This window comes from Narcine bancroftii, chromosome 10, assembly GCF_036971445.1.
Source record: "Narcine bancroftii isolate sNarBan1 chromosome 10, sNarBan1.hap1, whole genome shotgun sequence".
NCBI lineage: Eukaryota > Metazoa > Chordata > Chondrichthyes > Torpediniformes > Narcinidae > Narcine > Narcine bancroftii.
Genome location: NC_091478.1, coordinates 5,366,088 through 5,387,168, shown reverse-complemented (window position 1 = coordinate 5,387,168; position 21,081 = coordinate 5,366,088). Strand labels below are relative to the sequence as shown.

The 21,081-nt window shown below is 38.5% G+C and overlaps 1 protein-coding gene across 10 annotated transcripts in view; it reads left to right on the top strand.

Moving 5' to 3' along the window:
• Positions 1-21,081, top strand: part of mgmt (O-6-methylguanine-DNA methyltransferase) — a 538,867-nt gene that overhangs the window by 307,257 nt on the left and 210,529 nt on the right. For 2 of the 10 annotated variants that reach the window (XM_069899645.1, XM_069899648.1), the window contains one exon: positions 15,768-18,057. The exons of the other annotated variants lie outside the window; for them this stretch is intronic. In XM_069899645.1, coding sequence (XP_069755746.1) covers positions 15,768-15,938 — 171 coding nt within the window. In that variant the 3' untranslated portion in view covers positions 15,939-18,057. Of the gene's footprint in view, positions 1-15,767; positions 18,058-21,081 lie in introns of those variants that run through there. 10 annotated transcript variants of the gene reach the window in all.

Genomic DNA, 21,081 nt, shown 5'->3' with positions numbered 1-21,081 from the left:
TCAAGTTTCCTTGAGCACTTCACTGAATGAAATACCTTTGAAGGGCTTAATGTAGGGAGTGTGGTTGCCAGTTTGTGTACAACAAACTCCCATAAACAGCAAGACATGTGTTTATTTGACATTAATTGGAGGATAAATATCAGCTGGAATACCATGTAATCTTTTCTAACCACTTCTAACATCTGTCCTTACTGCACCAAAATGCCACTTGGTTATTGGATCTTCAGGAAGGCAGATTTCCTTCCTCTGAAATACCAAGGGGGATCCTACAACTTTAATGCTTTGCCTTGACGAAAGAAACAAAGAGAGTTGAGAGAGAAGTGAGTGATGAAAGCAGATCACGGTCATTGCGCAGAATCGATGAGTAACCTGAGGAATGAATGCATTGTACGCAACGTCCCATCCACGGTACCACAGACCATGGCCACGGGTGTCCTTGCCTCATGATGACAAGCACTGTTATGTTTTTTCTTCAGGGATGAAGATGTGTTCTTGCAATCCTGTTTGAATTTCAGCACCACCTCCTCCTCTTCCTCCCCCCTCCTCCGTGTGAAAAGGGGGTCTGATATTCAATTGTGAATTCTTTAAACAAGAAGCAAGTCTTTGCCAGATTGTTGTTTTTATTGAATAAGATGTGAAGTAGTGGAGGGTGAAGGTTCAAGCAATAAGGAGAGGAGGTGACGCAGAGTATCTGAGTGAGAGGTGGCGTGAAGTGTAATGCAGTTTGATACAGGAGAGCAGCTATGGTGGAGTTTGGTTTTGTGACCAGTGATGATGCAATTGTGTGGAGATAAGTCTGAGCAGCCTCTATCCTCAAGGACCCCCACCACCCAAGCCACGTCCGCTTCACTCTGCTACCATCGGGAAAAGGCTACAGGAGTCTGAAGACGAGCACTCAGCGGCACAAGGACAGCTTATTCCCCTCTGCCATCAGATTCCTGAATGAACAATGAACCATAGACACCATCTGACTTATCTTTGTCTTGCATTGTGGTTTATGCTGTATAAATGTTTGCACCTTGATACTGCCACAAAACAACAAAATTTGTGACGTGTTCATGACCATAAATACTGATTCAGATCTGATTCTGAGGTGAAGGGCAAAATTCTTGACGACTGATGAGGTAATGGAAAATATTCAGGCTGTGCACTCTTGACCTGGGAGTTAAACTACTCAATGACATTCTACTGGTGATAGAAGTAGTACCTGGATGATTTTGTGCTGACCATGGAAAATGAACCTCCCTCAAACTCTTTCTTTCCTTTTGGGCAAGAGCTTATAAACTGCCCACATGCATGTTCCTTCCAAGAAGTTGCCTTCTTACTCCTTACTAACTTATGGTTTGATTAATCTAACTTCAGTGAATCCCAATTTCCTGCCTCCCCTCAACAAGTGCACAGCCACTGAGTAACAGCGTCAACTCACTGCAAAGACCTGACAGCAACAGCTATTTATGGCCACGGTAGCCACACAAGGAGACATGTCTGGTGCATGCATAGTGTTCCCAGATGCTGTTGAAATGCTGATGCAAGGATTGAATTAAAGCGAGGGAATCATGATTTTGACGTTGTATAACCTGTGGTGGGTGCCTTACAAATGAAATTTGATCTTCCGAATAGTTACGAGTCTGGTAATGATTTTGTGGCTTACAGTTTAGCTGCAGCAGCCCTTGTATGAAGTTTATCCATCTGTGACATAATTTCAAATGGAATGCTGCTTCTGATAAATAATTGTCAAATGTTGTTTTCTTGTAGCCAAGAATGAGTCATCACAAAATAAATACCATTGTGTTCCCGTTCCTTTTTTTCCGATATTTGTTTTACTGAAAATCGTAAGCCTGCACAAAAAAATGTTGTAGGGTTTGCTCACCAGGGGTTAGATTCACAGGACAGCCACATGCTGGGATGGTGGATTAGAAGTGAAGTGAAGCATCCATTTAGATTGCTCGAGACAATGAAACTTCATTATAAAACGCCCCAGTAACCATACGCATGGTGCAGATTGGAATGCACTATCCTTTTGAGGTCTGTGAGGGCTGGTTTCAAGGAGCTCACACCAAAACATATGCAGTCGTTGGTGTATTGGCCAGTGTCTAAAGTAGAGGTTAAGTACTGTCCAGACAGAGACAAAACAATGCATGTTGAAGTTTATTGAGGGAGGTGGACTTTTGCAAAGGAAGTACCGCTGCCATTTAATCCTCCTCCCCAATTGACCGTGAGGTTATGTTGAATTACCTTCCTGAACAATTTATCTTTGTGAAGATACTCTCACATGTCTGTGAGAGAGTTCTTAAATTTTGAACCAACAGCATACAAGAACACCAATATACACTGGAATATTCTTCACCAGGTATGGGCCTAGGCACAAAATGTTGAATAACTTTCCAATGAATGCTACGGAGTTTATCAAGCATATTTGTGTATTGTGGTAAAATGATCATGTTTTTAAAATTGTGTTCACAAAGTCAAATTGAACGTGAATCTATTTGTGTTGCAACTCTGTTGAGAGTGGAAAATAGATATGTGAGTACATAAAATTATGTCGCACCATTGTCTCTTGGCCATAGTGCAATGGTCACTGTCTAAAGCCTAAAACAAGTAATGAGCTTGACACCTCTGTTGAACACTGCACCATTCAGTCTACTGACAGGATTTACTAAATGCAGTTCAAAGACAATCAATACATGGTTCAGAGAGTTTTTCTTTACTTTTTTTTAAACAAGAGCTTTATTGGGAAGTTAGTTTATTCACAGATTGCCATAAGCATTAATGACCGCCAGCATCTTGTTTTGCCAGTCACCTAGATGGCTGTTGATAAAGATTTAGCATCATGTTCTAAGTGTCAGGGCTGTCAGTAGTGCTGAACCATTTGACCAGAAGAAAAAACGCACAGGGAGCTATTGATTACAGCTTCTCAGTGTCACTTGTTCACCAGGATTTAGGTATTGATGAGGCCTGGAGTGAAAACAAGTCCTTTCCCTGGTGGGCTCTAGCCAGAAGTACAAAATGCAAAGTTAGAGAGAATATTCAGCTGTTACCTGAATCTAAGGGATTCCAATATTGATTGAAAGGCTCCTTTATGTTATTTTTGTTCAAAACAAATCTATGATTTTGGAAATTCACAACACATAAAAGAATGTGTGTATCTGACCAGATTTATCGGACAGGTGGGAAAAAAACATTTAAAATATTAAACTATTGGAACTTTAATGATTTATTTCAACCAAAGAAATAATAATTAGGTTTCACCAATGTTTTGAGTTTTATTTATAATCATGAAATTTATCGCATGGCCACTTGTTGCATTTTGAAGTATAATTGGTTGGATCGAGGCAGCTGCTATAGCTGAGACATTTCAAAGTTAATCCATGAAGCAAGTCACTGAATGGTAAGGTAAAAGGAATTGTTCAAAGGAAAATGTGGTTCTGCTCAAAGTCGGAGAACATTTGTTAATCCTATTCCATGGACAAGCATTTTCCTCTTCAGTTGTTCCACTACTTCCTTTTGAAAAGCCCATTTGAATGTGCTTCCTCCACTCTTGCAGTGAGTTTCAGGGCATAACCCCTTTCAGATTGCATGGAAGAGTTCATCTTTGTTTCAGCTTTGTTACGTGGCCTGTGGCCCTCAGCCCTTCAGTTTCTCCATTTCCTTCCATCTGACTGAGTGATCAGAAGTGTGCCACTAGACCCAACAAATGAGGAAAGAAGAATGGTGGTGTAATGCAAAGGAATGGAGTAAGCGAGCTTAAGGAAAAAAGATGCTGATTTATCATTTAATATATATTTGTGTTTGTTTGTCTGTTCTCCATGCAAACCAATATGGAGCACTCTAGAAATGCCTAAGGAGTTTCAGTAGGGGTAACATATGATGCTGAATCTCATGACCACATTGAATTTAACCTTGAAGGTCATATGAAGTTCACAAGTTTTTTTTTTAAATCGAGCTTGCACCAGGGGCACCTCAATTAGTTACAGTGCATTCAGAATAATAAGTGGCCAAACCCAGTTCAATGTGGGCCCAAAAAAGTGAACCAACATTGGCAGAAGCTCTTCACAAGCCCGTAGAGTTAGACAAAGGAGAAAGCAAGAGACAGCAGAAGGACATCAGTCTCGCCTCACTGTTGATGCTTCCAGGCAAGCAAGGAGCAGGCATCAAGAACCAACAGCAGCAGTACGCCCATCTCGGTGCTCAGACCTCCAGACAAACAAGGAGCAGGGAGCAGGAAACTAAGGAACATCACCAAGCCCACCTCAGTGCTGATGCTGCCAGTATTTCCATGAGCAGACAACAAGAGGAAGAACAAGGAAGACACGGAGAACTGATCATGCTCCTTCGTAACTTGGATCCACCTCGCCTGTTAAGAAGCTTATGCCCCATGTTATTGAGGTGGCAATACTTTCTGGATGTGAAAAGGTGTACTCATTCCGAGAATTCCCATCATTCCCACTGATATATCGTGTGAGTTCAAGAGACTTCAGTTTCCCATACGCCTGAGCTTCACGATGTCCATCAACAAATCCCAAGGTCAGATGTTGAAGGTAGCTGGACTGTAATTGGAGCAGTCCTGCTTTTCCCATGGGCAGCTCTGTGTTGGATGTTTGCGTGTTGGAAGCCCAAACAGTATTTATGTAAATGCTCCTGGTGGAAAGACTGAGAACATTGTTTATTATGAAGCCCTTAGCTGAGAATTATTTGTCTATGTTTTGCCAGAAGTCAACTTTGTTTGAACCGTGTATCTCTGTTGCAAAGAATATAAATGTTGTGTTTGAAAAAAATATATTCATGCAGAATTACCATGAAGTTTTTTGGGGTTTTTTTCAACCACATTGTCAACAACTGAGTGTTTTATTTCCCGGGCCATGCCGGGGAGCCTGCTAGTTTAAAATAAAGGATGTGTCATTTTTAACGAATATGAATAAAATTCTCACTTTAAAAAATGCACCTGCTATAAATTACAAACCACAATAATAACTCACTCACACACAATGTACTTTCCTGCCTTTTCGAAAATACTCTTCACACTAATTTGTTTTGCCATTTGGGGGAGGGGGAGGCGGACTTGTATCATTTTTACTTGGTGTGACTCTCTCATTGGCCTGCAGGGAGTGTGAGCTCACCATGTTGTGAAGTCAGTGGGACAGCCCTAGCTAGCACCCAACCATCCATCCCTCTCCGTGCCACCAGGCTATTTGTACAAACTTTGTGCGTGTGTTTTAAATAACAGAAGTCTTGGTTCTAGTACTGCAATAAATATTTTAATATTCAATGAATCTGTTCTTGACAGAGGTTATCAATCAAACAGAAATCATACTTCACAGACAGAAGCAATCAATGATTGCAGTTTCAAGACCAACAGGGGGATTTTAATTTTTACATAGTTGTTACGTCATTGGGCGGTGCAGTTAGTGCAACACTATTACAGCGCCAGTGACTTGCGTTTGAACCCGGCGCTGTCGGTAAGGAGTTCTCATGTTCTTGCTGTGTCTGCGTGGGTTTCTTCCAGGTTTCCACCCACCTTTCAAAATGCATGGGGGTTATAGGTTAATTGGGCTATTTGGGCACCGCGGGTTCGTGGGTCTGTTACTGTGTTGGATGTCTAAATTAACATTTTTTTAAATTTAAATTAAATGGGTTAATGATTATGTCAGGAGCACACAATGTAGTTTTACACAATTACACTAATCAAGGTGCAGATAAAATTCAGAGCCAAATAAAGTAATTAATTTAAATTGACCAATTACTGTTAAATTACAGAAATATTTATTTTATACCTCGTCAATCTCTGATATCTACCACGCATTAAAATTAGGTGAGGGAAAGTGGATTATACAAGGAAATGTGACAAAATAATGGGATATAATCGGTGCTATATAAAAAGCTAATTTCTCAGCATCACTTCATATGGATTAAAAAAACAATTCCACAGAAAAATAAGGAAAGTTCAAGGGTTACAGCACCTTGTACCATCTGTCATCGCTTTGAGTAGAACCATTTTTACCACCGATGATATCAGTTTGTCCAACCCAAGCATTCATTCTGATCTCTTTCACATTCTCGTTCAAATCCCCATAATATCTTTTTCATTGAACTGATTAGTACAACCTTTTACAATTGCAGTAATTTTAGATAAAGAATGTTCAAAATTCAAGTTTTGCTTTCCCCTAATGACAAAATACAGCAGTAAAAGAAAAATAGGATTCCTTCCAATTTGAATTGATTATTTTCCCTTAATTTATATTTGTCTTACTGAAACATCGAACAGGCAAATATTAAGTGGCATTGCACCTTTGTGAATAGGTTGTTAACTTTTGCTATCCCTAATTTGAAAGCTGAAGTAACCATGATTTACTGATTGATTCATTGTAATACAAGCATAAAAAAATTCAAATGGGACAATTTTCATTGTATTGGATTAATGGGAGTATTGTCAGTTTCATTGCTGCTAGCATCCTATCATTTAATATTATGCACTAAACACATTCAATTTAGTTCTACTGGTATTCGTTTCCCAATGGTTCAGTATGTCTATTACAAAAAGATTTGCAGGAAAATTGAATCCTATTGCCTCGTAATTTTGTGAAGTATGAAATGCCCCATCATGAACCCTTACAACTCATAGTGACCCTGTTCTCCCAGTTTCTGAGGCTAACATGAAAAGTATCTTCAGCAGAGTGAATCCTCAGAAAACGGCTGGCCCAGTTGGTGTACCTGGTTATGTCTTCGTTGACCAACTGGCTGGAGTTCTTTCACCGATACGGTCAGGCCTCCAGCTGCTTCAAAAGGACATTCGCAGCAATGGTGTCCAAAAAGAGCAGGTGGCCTACGTCAACAACTACCAACCAATGGCACTTATATCGACTGCGGTGACTGTGTTTTGAGAGGTTGGTTATAGATAAAATCAACTATCTCTGGAAGGACCTGGACCCACTTCAGTTCATTATCTCAACAGGCCAATGATAAATATCATTTTGCTGGCTCTCCATTCTGTGTCAAATCACCTGGGCAAAAAGAGCACCTACGTCAGGCTGTTAGTCATTGACCACAGTTCAACGTTCAATGCAATCATATGAGCAAAGCTTCCGATCAAACTAAAGGATCTCCATTCGTCCCTCTGCAACTGGATCTTCTTCATCTTCCTCATCAACAGACCCCAATCAATGAGGATTGGTAACATGACCTCTTCCAAACTGTCCATCAGCCCAGGGACACCCCAAGGCTGCATGTTAGTCCCCTGGTCTATTCCCTATAAGCTCCTGATTGCATTGCAAAGATCACATCACGTGCAATCCGTAAATTTGCTGATGGCACCAGCATTGCTACACAAATGACAGGAAATGACAAGTCGGATAGGATGAGAATCGAGAATCTGGTTGGGTAGTACCACAACAATAATCCAGCTCCCAACATCATCAAGACCTGGGAGTTTATTGTGGGTTTTAGGAAAGGGAGAGTGAGGGACAACACACCAGTCTGCAGTTGAAGGGAAGGAGCAGGAAAGGGTCAGTACCTTCAAGTTCCAAGGGATTCTACATCTTGAAGGACCTTTCCGGAAGCGAGCACATTGAAGCAATCATGAAAAAGGCTCGTAAAAGCCACTACTTTCAAAGGTCTGAGTTACAGATAGTGCGGAATTCGGTCCCAATCGCTGGCGCTGTAAAGGCGTGGCACTAACCACTATGTCCTCCATGCTGCCCCTTGACTAATCATAAACTACTCCAGGACAACAAAGACTTATGCACACTATTAAAACTCCAATTCTTTTTCTTGCACTAACTCTGAACATTTATTTATCAATCTATCATTTTTTGTTGTTGTTTCTGTACTGGGGTAATTTGTCATTTTTTTCTACAAATGTACCTGTTTGGCTGCAACAAGAAAGAGGTTCAGTGCTGGTGGATATTCTTTATCATCATACAGATTTGCTACAGACTGGAGGGAAAACTGGGGCGAACTGCCATGAAATCTGTGACTTTTCTTCCAAGTCTCTCTGGATTTGATGTGCTGTTTTATGAAGTCACGTGGGATTGTGCTCAACAACTTGCCACATCTTCATGCAACTGCTTCTGGATATTTTGTCCACACATGCAGGTCCTGTTTATGAAATGTGCTTTATAGTTACTTGAAGGAAAGCTGTCCAAGCAACCCCCTGGTGCAGGCAATCTGGGCTGTTGAGTCAGGCATCATCTCCTTTCCACAGAACCATGATGGAGGTACCTGTTTATTCCATTATTCTGTAAGAAGTATTCATGGAAATCAAGAACAGATTTAATTCTGCCTTTCCCTCTCTCCTCAACCACAATTTATATGCCTGCTTATCCTTTATTTTTTGTTATGAGTTTAAATTATGTAGAAAAGAAATACATCAGTTTGTCCTTCTTACTGGTTCAGAGATTTCACTTGCCTCACAATTCTAGTATTGGCAAACATTCTTATTTCCACTACCTTCCAATGAATCAAGAATCAGTTCAAGGTCGTCTTATACACAAGGCAAACTGGTATGAATTATAATGAAGAGAATGTGTAGGATAAAGAGTTGCTACATTACGCTTTCACCTCTGGGACCCGAGTATAAATCTGTCTTCAGGCTACAAGGATCCTCACTCCCATAATTTGACTGTCATTGAGTCATTCCCAACCTGATTCCTAATGATGAGGGTCCAAACTGCTCATAATTTAACACTGGTTATCACTAAACTGGCAGTGACACTTGAACAGACCAGAAGAATGTCACTCATCTAAAATAGAAAGTTCCTATTCATGCAGTAGGAAATATTCTTTAATATTTGGAAGTACATTGTGCTGGAAAACAAAGAATGCCTCAACATGTAATAAAAACAATATGCATTGGACACTGAGCAGGTTGGGAAGAATCTCTGAGGAGGAAGAGAGTGTTATGTTTTTCTGATATTCTGCATTGTCCATCAGATTTCAACCACAATATGCTGTTGAGATGGGTGCTTAAAGCGAGAAAATGGAATTAATGTCCCTGTCCAGTGAACAACATAGAAACATCATTAAATTGGTTTCTTTGGATTAATACCATATCTCAGGATAATTTTGAAAACAAGGTTGTAATTGCTTGAGTCAAATTTAACACTTTGCAGTTTTTTTCATAAGCATAAATAGGTAATGAAAATATTTTAGCAAATCCACTATTCTGAAAGCAAATTCAATGCGTGTCCGATTTATTTTTAATTTCAGTTTTAATTCAGAGCAGTGGTTCTTAACCTTTTTCTTTCCACTCACATGCCACGTTAAGTATTCCCTATGCCAGAGGTGCTCTGTGATTAGTAAGGGGTTGCTTAAGGTGGGATGTGGGTGGGAAGAAAAAGTTTGAAAACCACTGTTTTAATCGTACCCAATTGACTCATTATGTGCATGATTTCAGAACTCCAAAGGAGATGGTCCAATGACAATTTTTCTCAAGCAAAATATTTCAGTCACTATTGTATCTAGAGCAGTGATTCTCAACCTTTCCTTCCCACTCACATGCCATGTTAAGCAATCCCTTACTAATCACAGAGCACCAACGGCCTAGGGATTACTTAACATGGTATGTGAGTGAAAAGAAAAAGGTTGAGAACCACTGATTTAGAGATACAGTACAGTGACAGGCTTTTCTGGCCCACAAGCCCATGGCGTCCAATTAAGCCCATGGAGCCCAATTACACCCATGTGCCCAATTAACCCATTAATTGGATCATAGGGGGAAGCCCGAGTACTCAGTGTAAACCCACACGGGTCACAGGGAGAATGTACAAAGTCTTTAAAGACAGCACTGGATTTGAACCTGAGTGATTAGCACCATAACAGTGTTACACTAACCACAACTCTAACCATGTTGCCCATAATGTATCTTATAGAGTTTCTTCCAAAGTTCTCATGACAGCCAATTAAAGACCAATATTTTATCACTTAGAATCTCATAAAGTTAATGTTTTTATATTCCAGGCTGATCTGTGAAATACATTGAAATGAGCAGAAATGTTTTTAAAAATTGCTGAAAGCTTGAAAAACGAATTAAATTATTTTGCATTAACCAGAATAGGTCAAAATATTACAGTCTGTGGCTATTATAAAGGGCAAATATCAGAAATATATTTCATATCCAGTGTCCACAACCATAATAACATTTACAGTAAAATCCTCGGTATCTGGAATTTAGACAACAGGCAACCCAAACAACAAAATCGAGGAACATATTAAGATAAGTAAGAAAAAAAAATTACAATTTAAATAAAAGTTTAGTATTGTTAAAGTAAATGTTCTCCAAAGCAACACCCAAGCCCTTGGTGAAGATGGGAGCAAACATTCAGCCAATGGAGCGCCCCGGTCGTGCCCCGCCCGCAGCAGCTGTTGAATAAAGTTTCAATATAGTTGTGTTTGAATAAAATGGCATGGTTCATGATGAAGAGCTGGCCAATGGTGCTCACCGCAAGGGCAACTCCTCCAAAGTGTCTCCCTTTCCCTTTCCCTGCTTGGTAAAAGTCTATATTGGTACTACGTAAGGCTTTATCTGTAAACTTGGGGAGAGGGGTTAATTATGATGGTGGCACAGTTAGTGTAGTGGTTAGTGCAGTGCCGGCGACCAGGGTTCCTATTTAAAATTTGTAAGTTATGGGAATTACCTGATTAAAGTGATATTTACATAATTAAGGACTACAATGCTGCGATCACTGTGTACGCCAGATACTAGGGATTTTACTGTACAATTCTCTTTCTAGTTTGTACTGCGCATTAAAGAGATAGCTTGTAAATGTTATGTCCGAGATGCACCAAATTGGTTCGGTTGCATCCACAGGTGTTTGTTACACTTTTATAGTTTGTAAAGAAATGCAATTCTTCAGTCTGATATGTACAGTACAGACATTGTGGGCCAAAGGGTGTGATCCTGTGTTGTACTATTCAATGTTCATAAATATGTAAGTAGAAGGAGGCTATTCAGCCCCTCTTACCTCCTTCATTATTCACAAGTGTCTTCAGGCTACAGGAATACCAGGTGGGGTTTTTCTGAGGCCTTGCACAATTCCAGGAAGTTGTCTTTATTCTTTATATTCCAATCCTTTTATAATAAAGTTTTACCTGCATATTAACTTCCAGTAATTTCAGTGAAAGACATCCAAGTCTCCTGAATATGAATAGCTGTAAAATCTTCACCATTTAAAAACATATATATAATTTTGATTAACAGTTACAACCTCACATTTTTCTGCTTTATATTCCAACTGATGTGTCCTCCTCAGCTGGTTGATATCCCATTTTTTCCATCCTGCATCCTCATCAAAACCAAACTAGAATATGCTACATTTGGTCCCCTTATACAAGTCTTTGATCTAGATTCTCATCGAGCATAGAACAGGCCCTCAGACCCAATGTCCATGTCAACCAAGTTGGCATTCTGGGCTAATGCCACTTGCCTACATTTGGTCTACATCTTTCTAAATCATTGCCATCCATGAATCTGTTTTTTGAACAGCACAACTGTACCTATTTTTACAGCTTTCTCTGACAGGTTGTTCTAGACAGACTACATGCTGAGTGAAAATGTTGCCTCTCAGATCCCTCTTAAATCTCTCCTCTCTCACCTTAAACCTATGCCCTCCATTTCTGGAATTATCCATCTTGGGAAATACATTGTGAGCTCTCCAGGCCTTTCACGATTTTACAAACAAGGTCACCCCCGAGTCCCGAGTCTCCTATTCTTTGGGGAAATAAAGACCCAATCTATCCAGCCTTTCCCTCTAACTCTAGCCCTGCACACTTTCCAACGTAATAACGTCCTCCTGTAGCTGGGTGACAAGAATGGCACCCTGCACTCTGTGTGATATTATCAACAACGTGCAGTTATATTTTGATCCCCAACTTTTGTACTCGATACTTTGCCTCATGAAGGCAAGTGTGACAAATGCTATCTTCACCATCGTGTCCACCTGAATTACTGAAGCTGCATCACCAATTGCTGTGGCACTGTCCTATTCAAAGTCTTCTCACCCCAAAATTGCCTATATATCATTTACTTTCCAACCTCATCCTTAGTCCCAATCATGGACTGATAATTATGGACTGATCAGTTTATTTCACTCATCCCATGTGCTCCCATTTTGTTCAATGACCTCTTGATGCCATTTTAGCAAAATATCCAAGTAGACCAGATCCTTAGATTTACCCATTATCTAATCTGCTGGCTAAACACTATATAAGAAAAAAAACATTTTTCAAACATGATATTCTTACCATTGAATCCATGTTGATTTTTTGCCAAATTTTATGATTATTTTCTGAGTTTCATTACCAATACCAAAATAATCGCTTCTAGCATTTTACTTACAACTGTGTTCAAGCCAACTGGTCCACAGTTCCCTGCTTTTTACTCTTCCCTGCTTTTTGTTTTAGATTGTTGGTTATATTTACATGTCGACACATGAAATTAATCAGTCACCAATGCTTTTTAAATGTTATTGTCCTAATGTGGCAATAGAAATATCAGTCACAGCAGTTTGAAATTGAATTTTGTTTTATTCAAGGAAAGTACTAGCTTCTGTTGAAACGTTATACATTTCTTTATGGTCTAATGTTTATTTTTTACCCTGAAGTGTATCACTACTTCATTTTGAAAAGAATTGTGTGATTATAATAAGCTGATTTATTCGATGTGGATATTTCTCTGCCTTTCCATGTTGTCCAATTTCTTTGCAAAAATCTTTATAACTGGTTTAGTGTTCTAAACGTGTGGTTAGACCATATGAAAGACATTCAGCCCATCAATATACAAATACACAGCGTCCACAGGAAGTAAAAGGTAACCAATGTTCCGGGCCTGGGCCCTTTCTCAGATCAGCTCCCTGTTCAAGGGTCCAAGCACAAAATGTTGGTTACTTTTTACTTCCTCTGGATACTGCATGAATTGTCAAGTTTCTCCAGCACATTGCACTTGACCCCCTAATGTATGCAGACTTGCTTAACTCCATTCAGCCCTTCAGCCTGTTGTGTCCACAAAACATGGGCTCATCGGCTTCATTTTATCTCTTGAGGCAGATTTGGAAAAGCTTTTTGAAAGGGAAAAGTAACCAAAACTTCAGAATCACTACCTTGCCTTGGACATGATGTAACTATTGATTGACTTCAAATTATTTGAAAGTTAGCAAACTGAAGTTTGCTTACAGACTATAATCCATTGCATTTTTACCAGCCATTCTCAAACTCTTTTTGGCTATGGCCCCCTTTCCCTGTGAAACCGCCACTTAGTTGATTTCTTCCATACTTCTCTCCTACTGACTACATAAAAAACATTTTAAAAATTTATGATTTCAGTCCATGTACCCAGGAGGGCCATATGGCCTCCATGGACTTTTACACTCCATCCATAATGTCAGACATCGCCAAGAATTTAACATCCACTTAAATAATTTTGAATCTAAAACCCTTTTCACACTTGCCAGTGATCTCAGGAATTGAACGCCAATCAGCCTTTAAAGTGGCAAGTGTAAAAGCAATATCTGCTCAATGCCAGACAATCCCTGGCACCTGCAGATGCCGGCGATGACATTAGGCAAGTGTGAAACGGGCAGCAACATTTCAGGCACTTCCGATTAAAGGTAGAACCGACCAAATGCCGGGATAAACCCTTGTGAGTGTGAAAGCGTTCAGTGGCCTGGTTAGGAGTGGTCTAGTATGAAAGGCCAAACCCCCTTTCCTATCCCGGGACACTGAACGGCCGATTTACTGGGAATCAAGTATGAAAGGGGCTTTCGTCATTGCTATAAGGTGGAAATTGATTTGTACTACATGCCAAGGGGTAACTGGAGATGGTTCTGTTAATCAGTTGTTTAAAACCAGCCCAATTTGAATGAGTGATAAAGAGAACATGGAATGACTCAGTAGGTTTGGCAGTATCGAAGGAGAGAAACCGCCAGTCCGTTTCAGCTCTTTATCGAGCCCCATTTGATTCAAACTACTTTCCAGTTTGAATTAATTAGTGTCCTAAAATCAGAAGTGAATTTCAATGTAAATTCTCAATGCCTTGAGGGAATGCCAAATTTTCCATCTTTGTTCGTTTGGCAAAAATGAAACATTTTCATGTGTGGTGATTTCAGACACTATTATGTTACTGTATTGCAGGTACCAGCATTGCTAAAAGAAAGCATTCATTCATTCACATCTCTTCCAGTCTAGAAGTTCATTTTACAGAGAATATATGCTGGTTTTGCACCGGGGTTGGTAATGATGCCGGGGGTGGGGGGTGGGGGGGGGGGGGGGGGGTAGGTGAGAATAACGAGGAGGATTTTCAGTGTTGATATTTAAAATGTGTGTAATTTATAAATCAAATGACTCTGGAAGAGTAAAAATTTGTTCTTCATTTGCTGATTCATACATATTAATTGCCTGTCTTTTTGTAGTAACTATCTAATTACTAATTTATCAGTTACCTGATTCTAAGAAGGATAATTTAAATGGAGTCACATGTAAAAGCTCCCTACACCTTAAGCTAACTTTTAGGTACCATTAAAACAGGAGTACATTGTTTGACCATGTTGTGCCGTGCATTAAAGTTCAGTTTTTCCAGAATTTCCTGCAACGTTCCACATAGTAAAGAACAAGACATTGAAGAGATTTAAGGAACATATTCTGCAGATTAGTACATAAGGCATAACAACAAATTCTGTTCAGAGAAGGACTCCTTTGACATGCCTTTTTGTCAAAGTGATAAGTAGTTTAGAAACAGTGTTGATGTTTTCAGTCTCTGTGCCTGCTGAACAAATGTAACTCAGTTAAATAAAATTTCATCCAAGGTCATGCATTTGTATGAATGCCAAAAATTAAAATTCCAACCATGAAAGAATCGAATTTTAGTTAAAAGTACTACTATTCACCGAATAAAAGATGTAACAATTATTTTGAGTATTGTTCAGACAGACGTCATCTCAAGATTGAATTTAAGGGAATGTAGATATGTTTTGTAAACTTTCCATCAAATTAAAAAATATTTTATATATAACACAGAAGGAGGCCATTTGGCCCATTGGGGTCCATGGCAGTTTCCAGTGAAGCTTTACCCATTGCCCACTACACTTTCTCTCTCGTACCTCTACAGCTTCTCACAAATGCACATCAACTCCCTTCTTTTTGCCACATGAAAAGGTCATTTCCAGGAACTAAATAGCATTCTTTGAGATGTGGGAAGGAAACCCACATGGTCCTAAAAAGCAGCAAGCGAGCTCAGAGTCACTGTGAGGCAGCTGAATTAACTGCTGCAGTACAGAGCCACCCTTTCAGATTAATTTCACAAACTGTGACTGTTTAATATCATTTAATGTAAATTCAAAATTTCACATGAGTTGCTAGGTAGAGCAGTGAGAGAAATGCACATGATTATAAGACAGTCACAAATATTTCTGGTTTACAGCCTATAAATAATGATAGGAAATTCTGTCAAACAACACATTGCAATTAATTAATATTCTTACCCAAACTATCATTATCATCTTTTGGGTTTCACTCTGATTAGTCAGGTAAAAATACATCTCCAGTAATAATAAATCTAACACCCAGGAAAGGGAAATAAATTTGCCACTGTAATTTCAGTCTTCTCAGTTTATGGATCCCTTTAATTATACCCCAGCTTTGTAACTCTCACCAATGAATCCTGTATCCCTGAAATAGAAATTAATTTAGACTCCAAGATTCCGTCCAATGATTTATTATTATTCTGAAGTAGTGTTTTTAATAAATAAAATTTACAATTTGTATAATTTTTGCCTTAATCTCAGGTACCAATCATTGTGCCCTGTCACAGAGTGATCTGCAGCAATGGACAGACTGGTAATTATATGGGAGGACGAGGAAATCACCTCAAACAATGGCTACTGACACATGAGAAGCTTCTGAAAGAGAGCAGAGAAACATCTCAGGGACTTGGTTTAATGCTGCCACACAGCTAGAATGTACACCAACAATATTCAAAATAAAGCATCCACTGTAATTTTGGGGATTCCTAAATAGTGATTTAAAAAGATAAAAGAAACTTGAGATTCCCACTACTGTATTAAAAAGGCTGGATACATCCTGAGGGACACAGGCCTTTCTTGTTTTAACATTTTACAGAAGAATGATTACAGAGAACTGTGCATGTTGTGTATGTACTTTGTTTCCATCTACAAGCTTCTTTTTTGTTCTATTTTTAATGCCAATTAAAGCAAGGATAAGGGAGTGGGAGGAGCATGGCAAATGTTAGGTGCAACTGCCCCTCTAAGGAAGCATCTGGGCTCACAGAGGGGACAGACGACCGTCTGGTGCTTGCGTGTAACTGGGAGCAAAATAAGATCCCTAGGCTTCAGCACACACCTCTTTATTCCTGTGCTGTATTGTATTTGACCAGCATGGAAAACTGAATCTCAGCCAGATGAGTGTCAATGAGTGCCCTGTCCTCTTTGATGTTTGAGCTACTGAAATAATCTTTCTCATAAACACCTTTCAATGTTTTTGTGACCACTTTGTGAAAAAGGAAGCATTTTGTGCATGCTGACAGTCGCAGCTCAACCACTTTTCTTGGAATTTGAAGTGTATTTTCCAAATCACAAAAAGTCATGATTTTTGAATTGTTTATTTTTCAGTAGAATCATAATTCCGGTTTTTTCTGATAATTGCAGAGACAGTTTATGTGTAAAATTTTCTTTTGAGGCACAAGCAAATCCGTATGGTGAATTTGGTATCGAAACAAGTTTCTTGCAATTTAAGGACAAATGTTTCACAAGTTTAATGAGCAAGATTGTATTAATAGGAGTGTTGTCAATGTTGTAGATTTGGGAGTCAAGGTTTAATCGTAGACTGACACCACCTCAATTGATAATATTTTTCTCATTGAGAGAATCAGGTCAATAATTTGTTTATTTTAGTTTACAGTTGTCGTATGTGTTCCTTCCCCCGTGGAAATTATTTTATTGACTTGATGATTATGTTGCAGAGAGGGAGCTCTTGCTGCTACTGTCTTTTCCCACTGAAGACATTGTTTGAGCAGCCAATTATCCTGCCCGGGGGGAAGATGCATTTTTCTGCCCTTTCATGCACCCATTTGCTCTCATTGTTAGTCAGTGCGAGGATTTAATATAATTAGTTTATTCTGAATTCATTTAAAAAAATTAAAAATGCTGGTTACTGGACTCTTTAAAAATAATCTGGGTGATGTTATGGGACTATAAATTGTGTTAAATGTGATTAATTAGAAAAAAATCAATTAAAAGTCATCAACTACTAAATTTTTCACTAATTCCTTAAGAATATTAAAGTTGTCGTGTAAGAAAAGAGGGGGATGGGTGTTGATAAATTACATATTACATTGAGGTCACCACACAATTGATACAATGGGATTTCCGGCAGTTACACAGATCAAATATGATAGCCTTTAAATCATATCAGAACAAGATACCTGTGCCATAATACCGCATCCGTGTTCTCACATGAGGTTAGGAAATACTTTGTAATACAGTTTCTAACTTTTTCCTGCTAGGTGTAAGGCTGCACACTTTATCAGATGTTCACAACCCTTGCATTAATACCATGCATTTAGTTCCCAGGATGTTAATTTTAAGAGGATTGAACAAAAGGAAGTAAATCACTAACAAAATTAATCATTACAAAACATATCAATTTGCTTTCCAACAAACACCAATGGTAAAACATCTGGTCGCAGGTTATTAAAATGCTAAATTTATTCCATGAAAATATTTCAAAAAAAAAAATCAAGGGTTATGGGTGTGAAGTAGGGAAGAATTAGATTGTGGTGGAGTGGGACAGCACAACATCAGGGGCTGAAGGGCCTGTACTATGCTGTAATGTTCTACGTTCTATTTCACAAGCCGCTTTATTCGTGTTAAGGGCATTGATGCAGTTAAAGTTTGGATGCCACGTGTTCATGATATTCCAGCTTTCAGTTATCCATGACTCCTCATGCAAATCATTTTGAAAGCAGATTTTTTTTTCCAATGTTCTTATTTGTCATGTGACTTCCTTGATATTGATCATTTAATTTTGTGTAGGACACATTTTACTTCAATAATAAATGCAAGATAATTCATTAGAATAGTTTCCATAAATAAAAGATGGTTCTGATCATCTGAATCATGGCTCTCATGTTATTAAAGGCAAAGCTCTCTGAGCAGTGTTTTAGCCAATAGAGGGCAGTAGAGTTTAGTGAAATTGCATTACAAAGCCGTATACTCAAAACAACGCTTTACTCTCAATTATTTCTGTTTTCAACTTATAAAAAGGGACCCAGAGACGCTCAACAGAAACTTGCTAATTGATTTGTAGTGCACATTTTCAGTCAAAGTGCATCATGTCCAAGTTTCTGCGTGTGCATTCACTCGCGTCTTTTGTGTTTGTGGCTGCGCAGAGCACAGTACAACTTGCTGCAGTCGGACACTCAGATGAAGAATGGCCCTTCTTTACTCACTGATTTCGTTAATGATGTCCAAGGTACAGACCAGAGAGAGTGCTAATGAAGGGTGCTCTGACACGAGAATCCCTCGGGATTCTATTTAAGAAAAGAGGTGAATGTATACTGCCACTTGGGTGTACTTCAAGCAAGCCCTCTTCAACCATTATCGCTGATTTAATCTTGTGATTCTGTTTTAATGCAGTGCATCATTTGGCACGATGATCTTTCATGATGAAATACTTAACTCTTGTGTGAATCTGCAAAGAGGTGGAGAAGCTAATGGTTTTGTTGCTCGCCCAATTGTTGAAAGAAAGAAATGTCCTTCAGTTTTGGAATTGGGTTCCAGTGACCTATCAGATTTCCTCCCGTTCAGTCTTCCAGTGCTTTGAACTGCTGACATTGAGACACTGTGCAGTCAGGCACGACAGCTGTTTCTGCATCATCACTTGCTGTTTGAGACCATTTTCACAAGAAAAGATAATGAAAGATTCAGAAATAATATTTGTTTTGGCATACTTATCTTTATAATAAAATGCATGCCTTTGACCACGGAAACACTGGGTTTTGAGATAGGGTTAAGTTTGTTCATGGGCTACATGTCAAGGTTTAAAGAGATTTCAGAGTTTTTCTATTGAACATTATAGATGCTCCACAGACTCATTCAAGATTTGACTGTACACTTCGTGTGGAAAAAAAATAATTGACCCTAGCAGTCAGCATCTTAATGTTGTTCATTGCTATCTTCAGATAACTGTGACCCTACTCAAGACTGACGTCAAGTGGAAGTGAGCTCTACAATCCGGTTGTAACTTGTGTCAACATCCTCCCTCTCTCCGTTGCACGTTGCTACCTACCTGAGATGAGAGTAATAGGGGTGGATGTTGAATAAGCTTTGTGTACCTGCAGTCTGCGATGTATCCGGTCAAACCCCAAAGTATAGAGGCTGGAAGACAACAAATAGGAAATGATTCTGAAAAAATATTCTTCCACAAAACATATGCTAAGTTCATATTATTATTTACTTTGAACCATATGCATTTATTGATTCCAAAATATTATTTTCATGACTTTTCTCACACTGCAAACATAATAAAGCTCCAGAAATGTTGATAGCATTTGTATTGAATAAATGATATCTGGTCACATCCTAAGATAAATAATACATTTCTAGTGATGGATACAACATTACTTTAGAAGTAAACTAGGACGGACACATTTATGAATTCATTTATAGTTAGGTATTTATAGACATTTTTTTCACCCATCAAGGCAGGGATGGAAATCTAGCTTTGAGATGGCAGATGATTACAACCACATTAACGATGATTTCAAGGCAAATATAAATGATTCAATGTGTTAGAATTATAAATAAAATGTCCCACTTTTTGAATAATTGTATTACAATGAAAATAAAGAAAAAGAACACAATGAAAATGAACTAAATCAATACTTAGAAAAACATATACATACCTCTCTAAATTGTTATATAATGTTGCATAGTTTCCTTTCCTTTAGAGTCTAGTAAATGTTTGTCCAGAACAATTTCTGGTCTGTCTGAGCCGATTGAGGTGGCAGTAAAATACTTAGGTTAAGGCCAAGTAGTAGAGAAATTGCAGGTACTGATGTGTCTTTAAGTGACTGAGGGCAGTAGTCCAAACTCTTCTGGACCAAGTGGCACCAGCTGCAGACAGATGGAGCACGTCTGGGCTCCATCACCCTCAGGTCTGCACCAGACAAGAATCTATATATTAGGGCTGGGAGAATGGATAAGAAAATAAGAAATGGCCACTGTTTTGAAAGGTGAAAATTGAAATACATATGGCATACTGACATTTAAAATGATTTATGGCAAGCTTTTGTTAATTGTTGTTTGAATTGGTGTGATATTCATTGAAAAGAGATGCAGAAAAATCATTCGCAAACAATAATTAAGATCAATCACATCTGGCTTTGTACAAGAGATCCAGGCTGAAGTATTTACAAAGTGTTCTGCTTTCTTTCTCTTTGAACGCATTCACTTTCCTATCAGAGTTGATTTCAGTGGTGTTTACTCAGTTTCCCAAATTCAAAATGTTGTCCAGAACCATGTCTTTCTTTCCCGGTGTATCTCTAAACTGCCTAAAAATAACTTTAACTCTTGGTTTTATACAGCATTTTTTTCCCAGAAGTTATTGCATAAGTGATTTTGGATTTATTTTCAATTATTTTACTGATATTTTAACACTCCCTCAATAATGTTTTACGGAAATGAAATTGGCTATTTTAAGACATAATCAATTACTCTTACAATTGGGTTCTGTTTCACTGATACATTTCTGATACTATCCCGAGCAACACTTGTCAGCTTTAAAATTCAACTACTGATACAATTACATCATGAAAAGGAAATTAATATTATTCCCCCAGTTTCCAAATAACTAGGATTCATTGCTGAACAATAAACAGAATTTTCAGGAAAAAAAGCCTTGTATCCATGCTGATCAAAAAGTATGGACATCCAACTCCATTAAAAAGAAACAACATGCCCGGAATTTATTTCAAACTTTAGTTACTCCCTGAAAACATTAGTGGTAATCCCACTAAACAAGATAGTGATGCCTAATTAACATATCACCAACATATCTTATTCATCGTGTGTCATCAAAAAT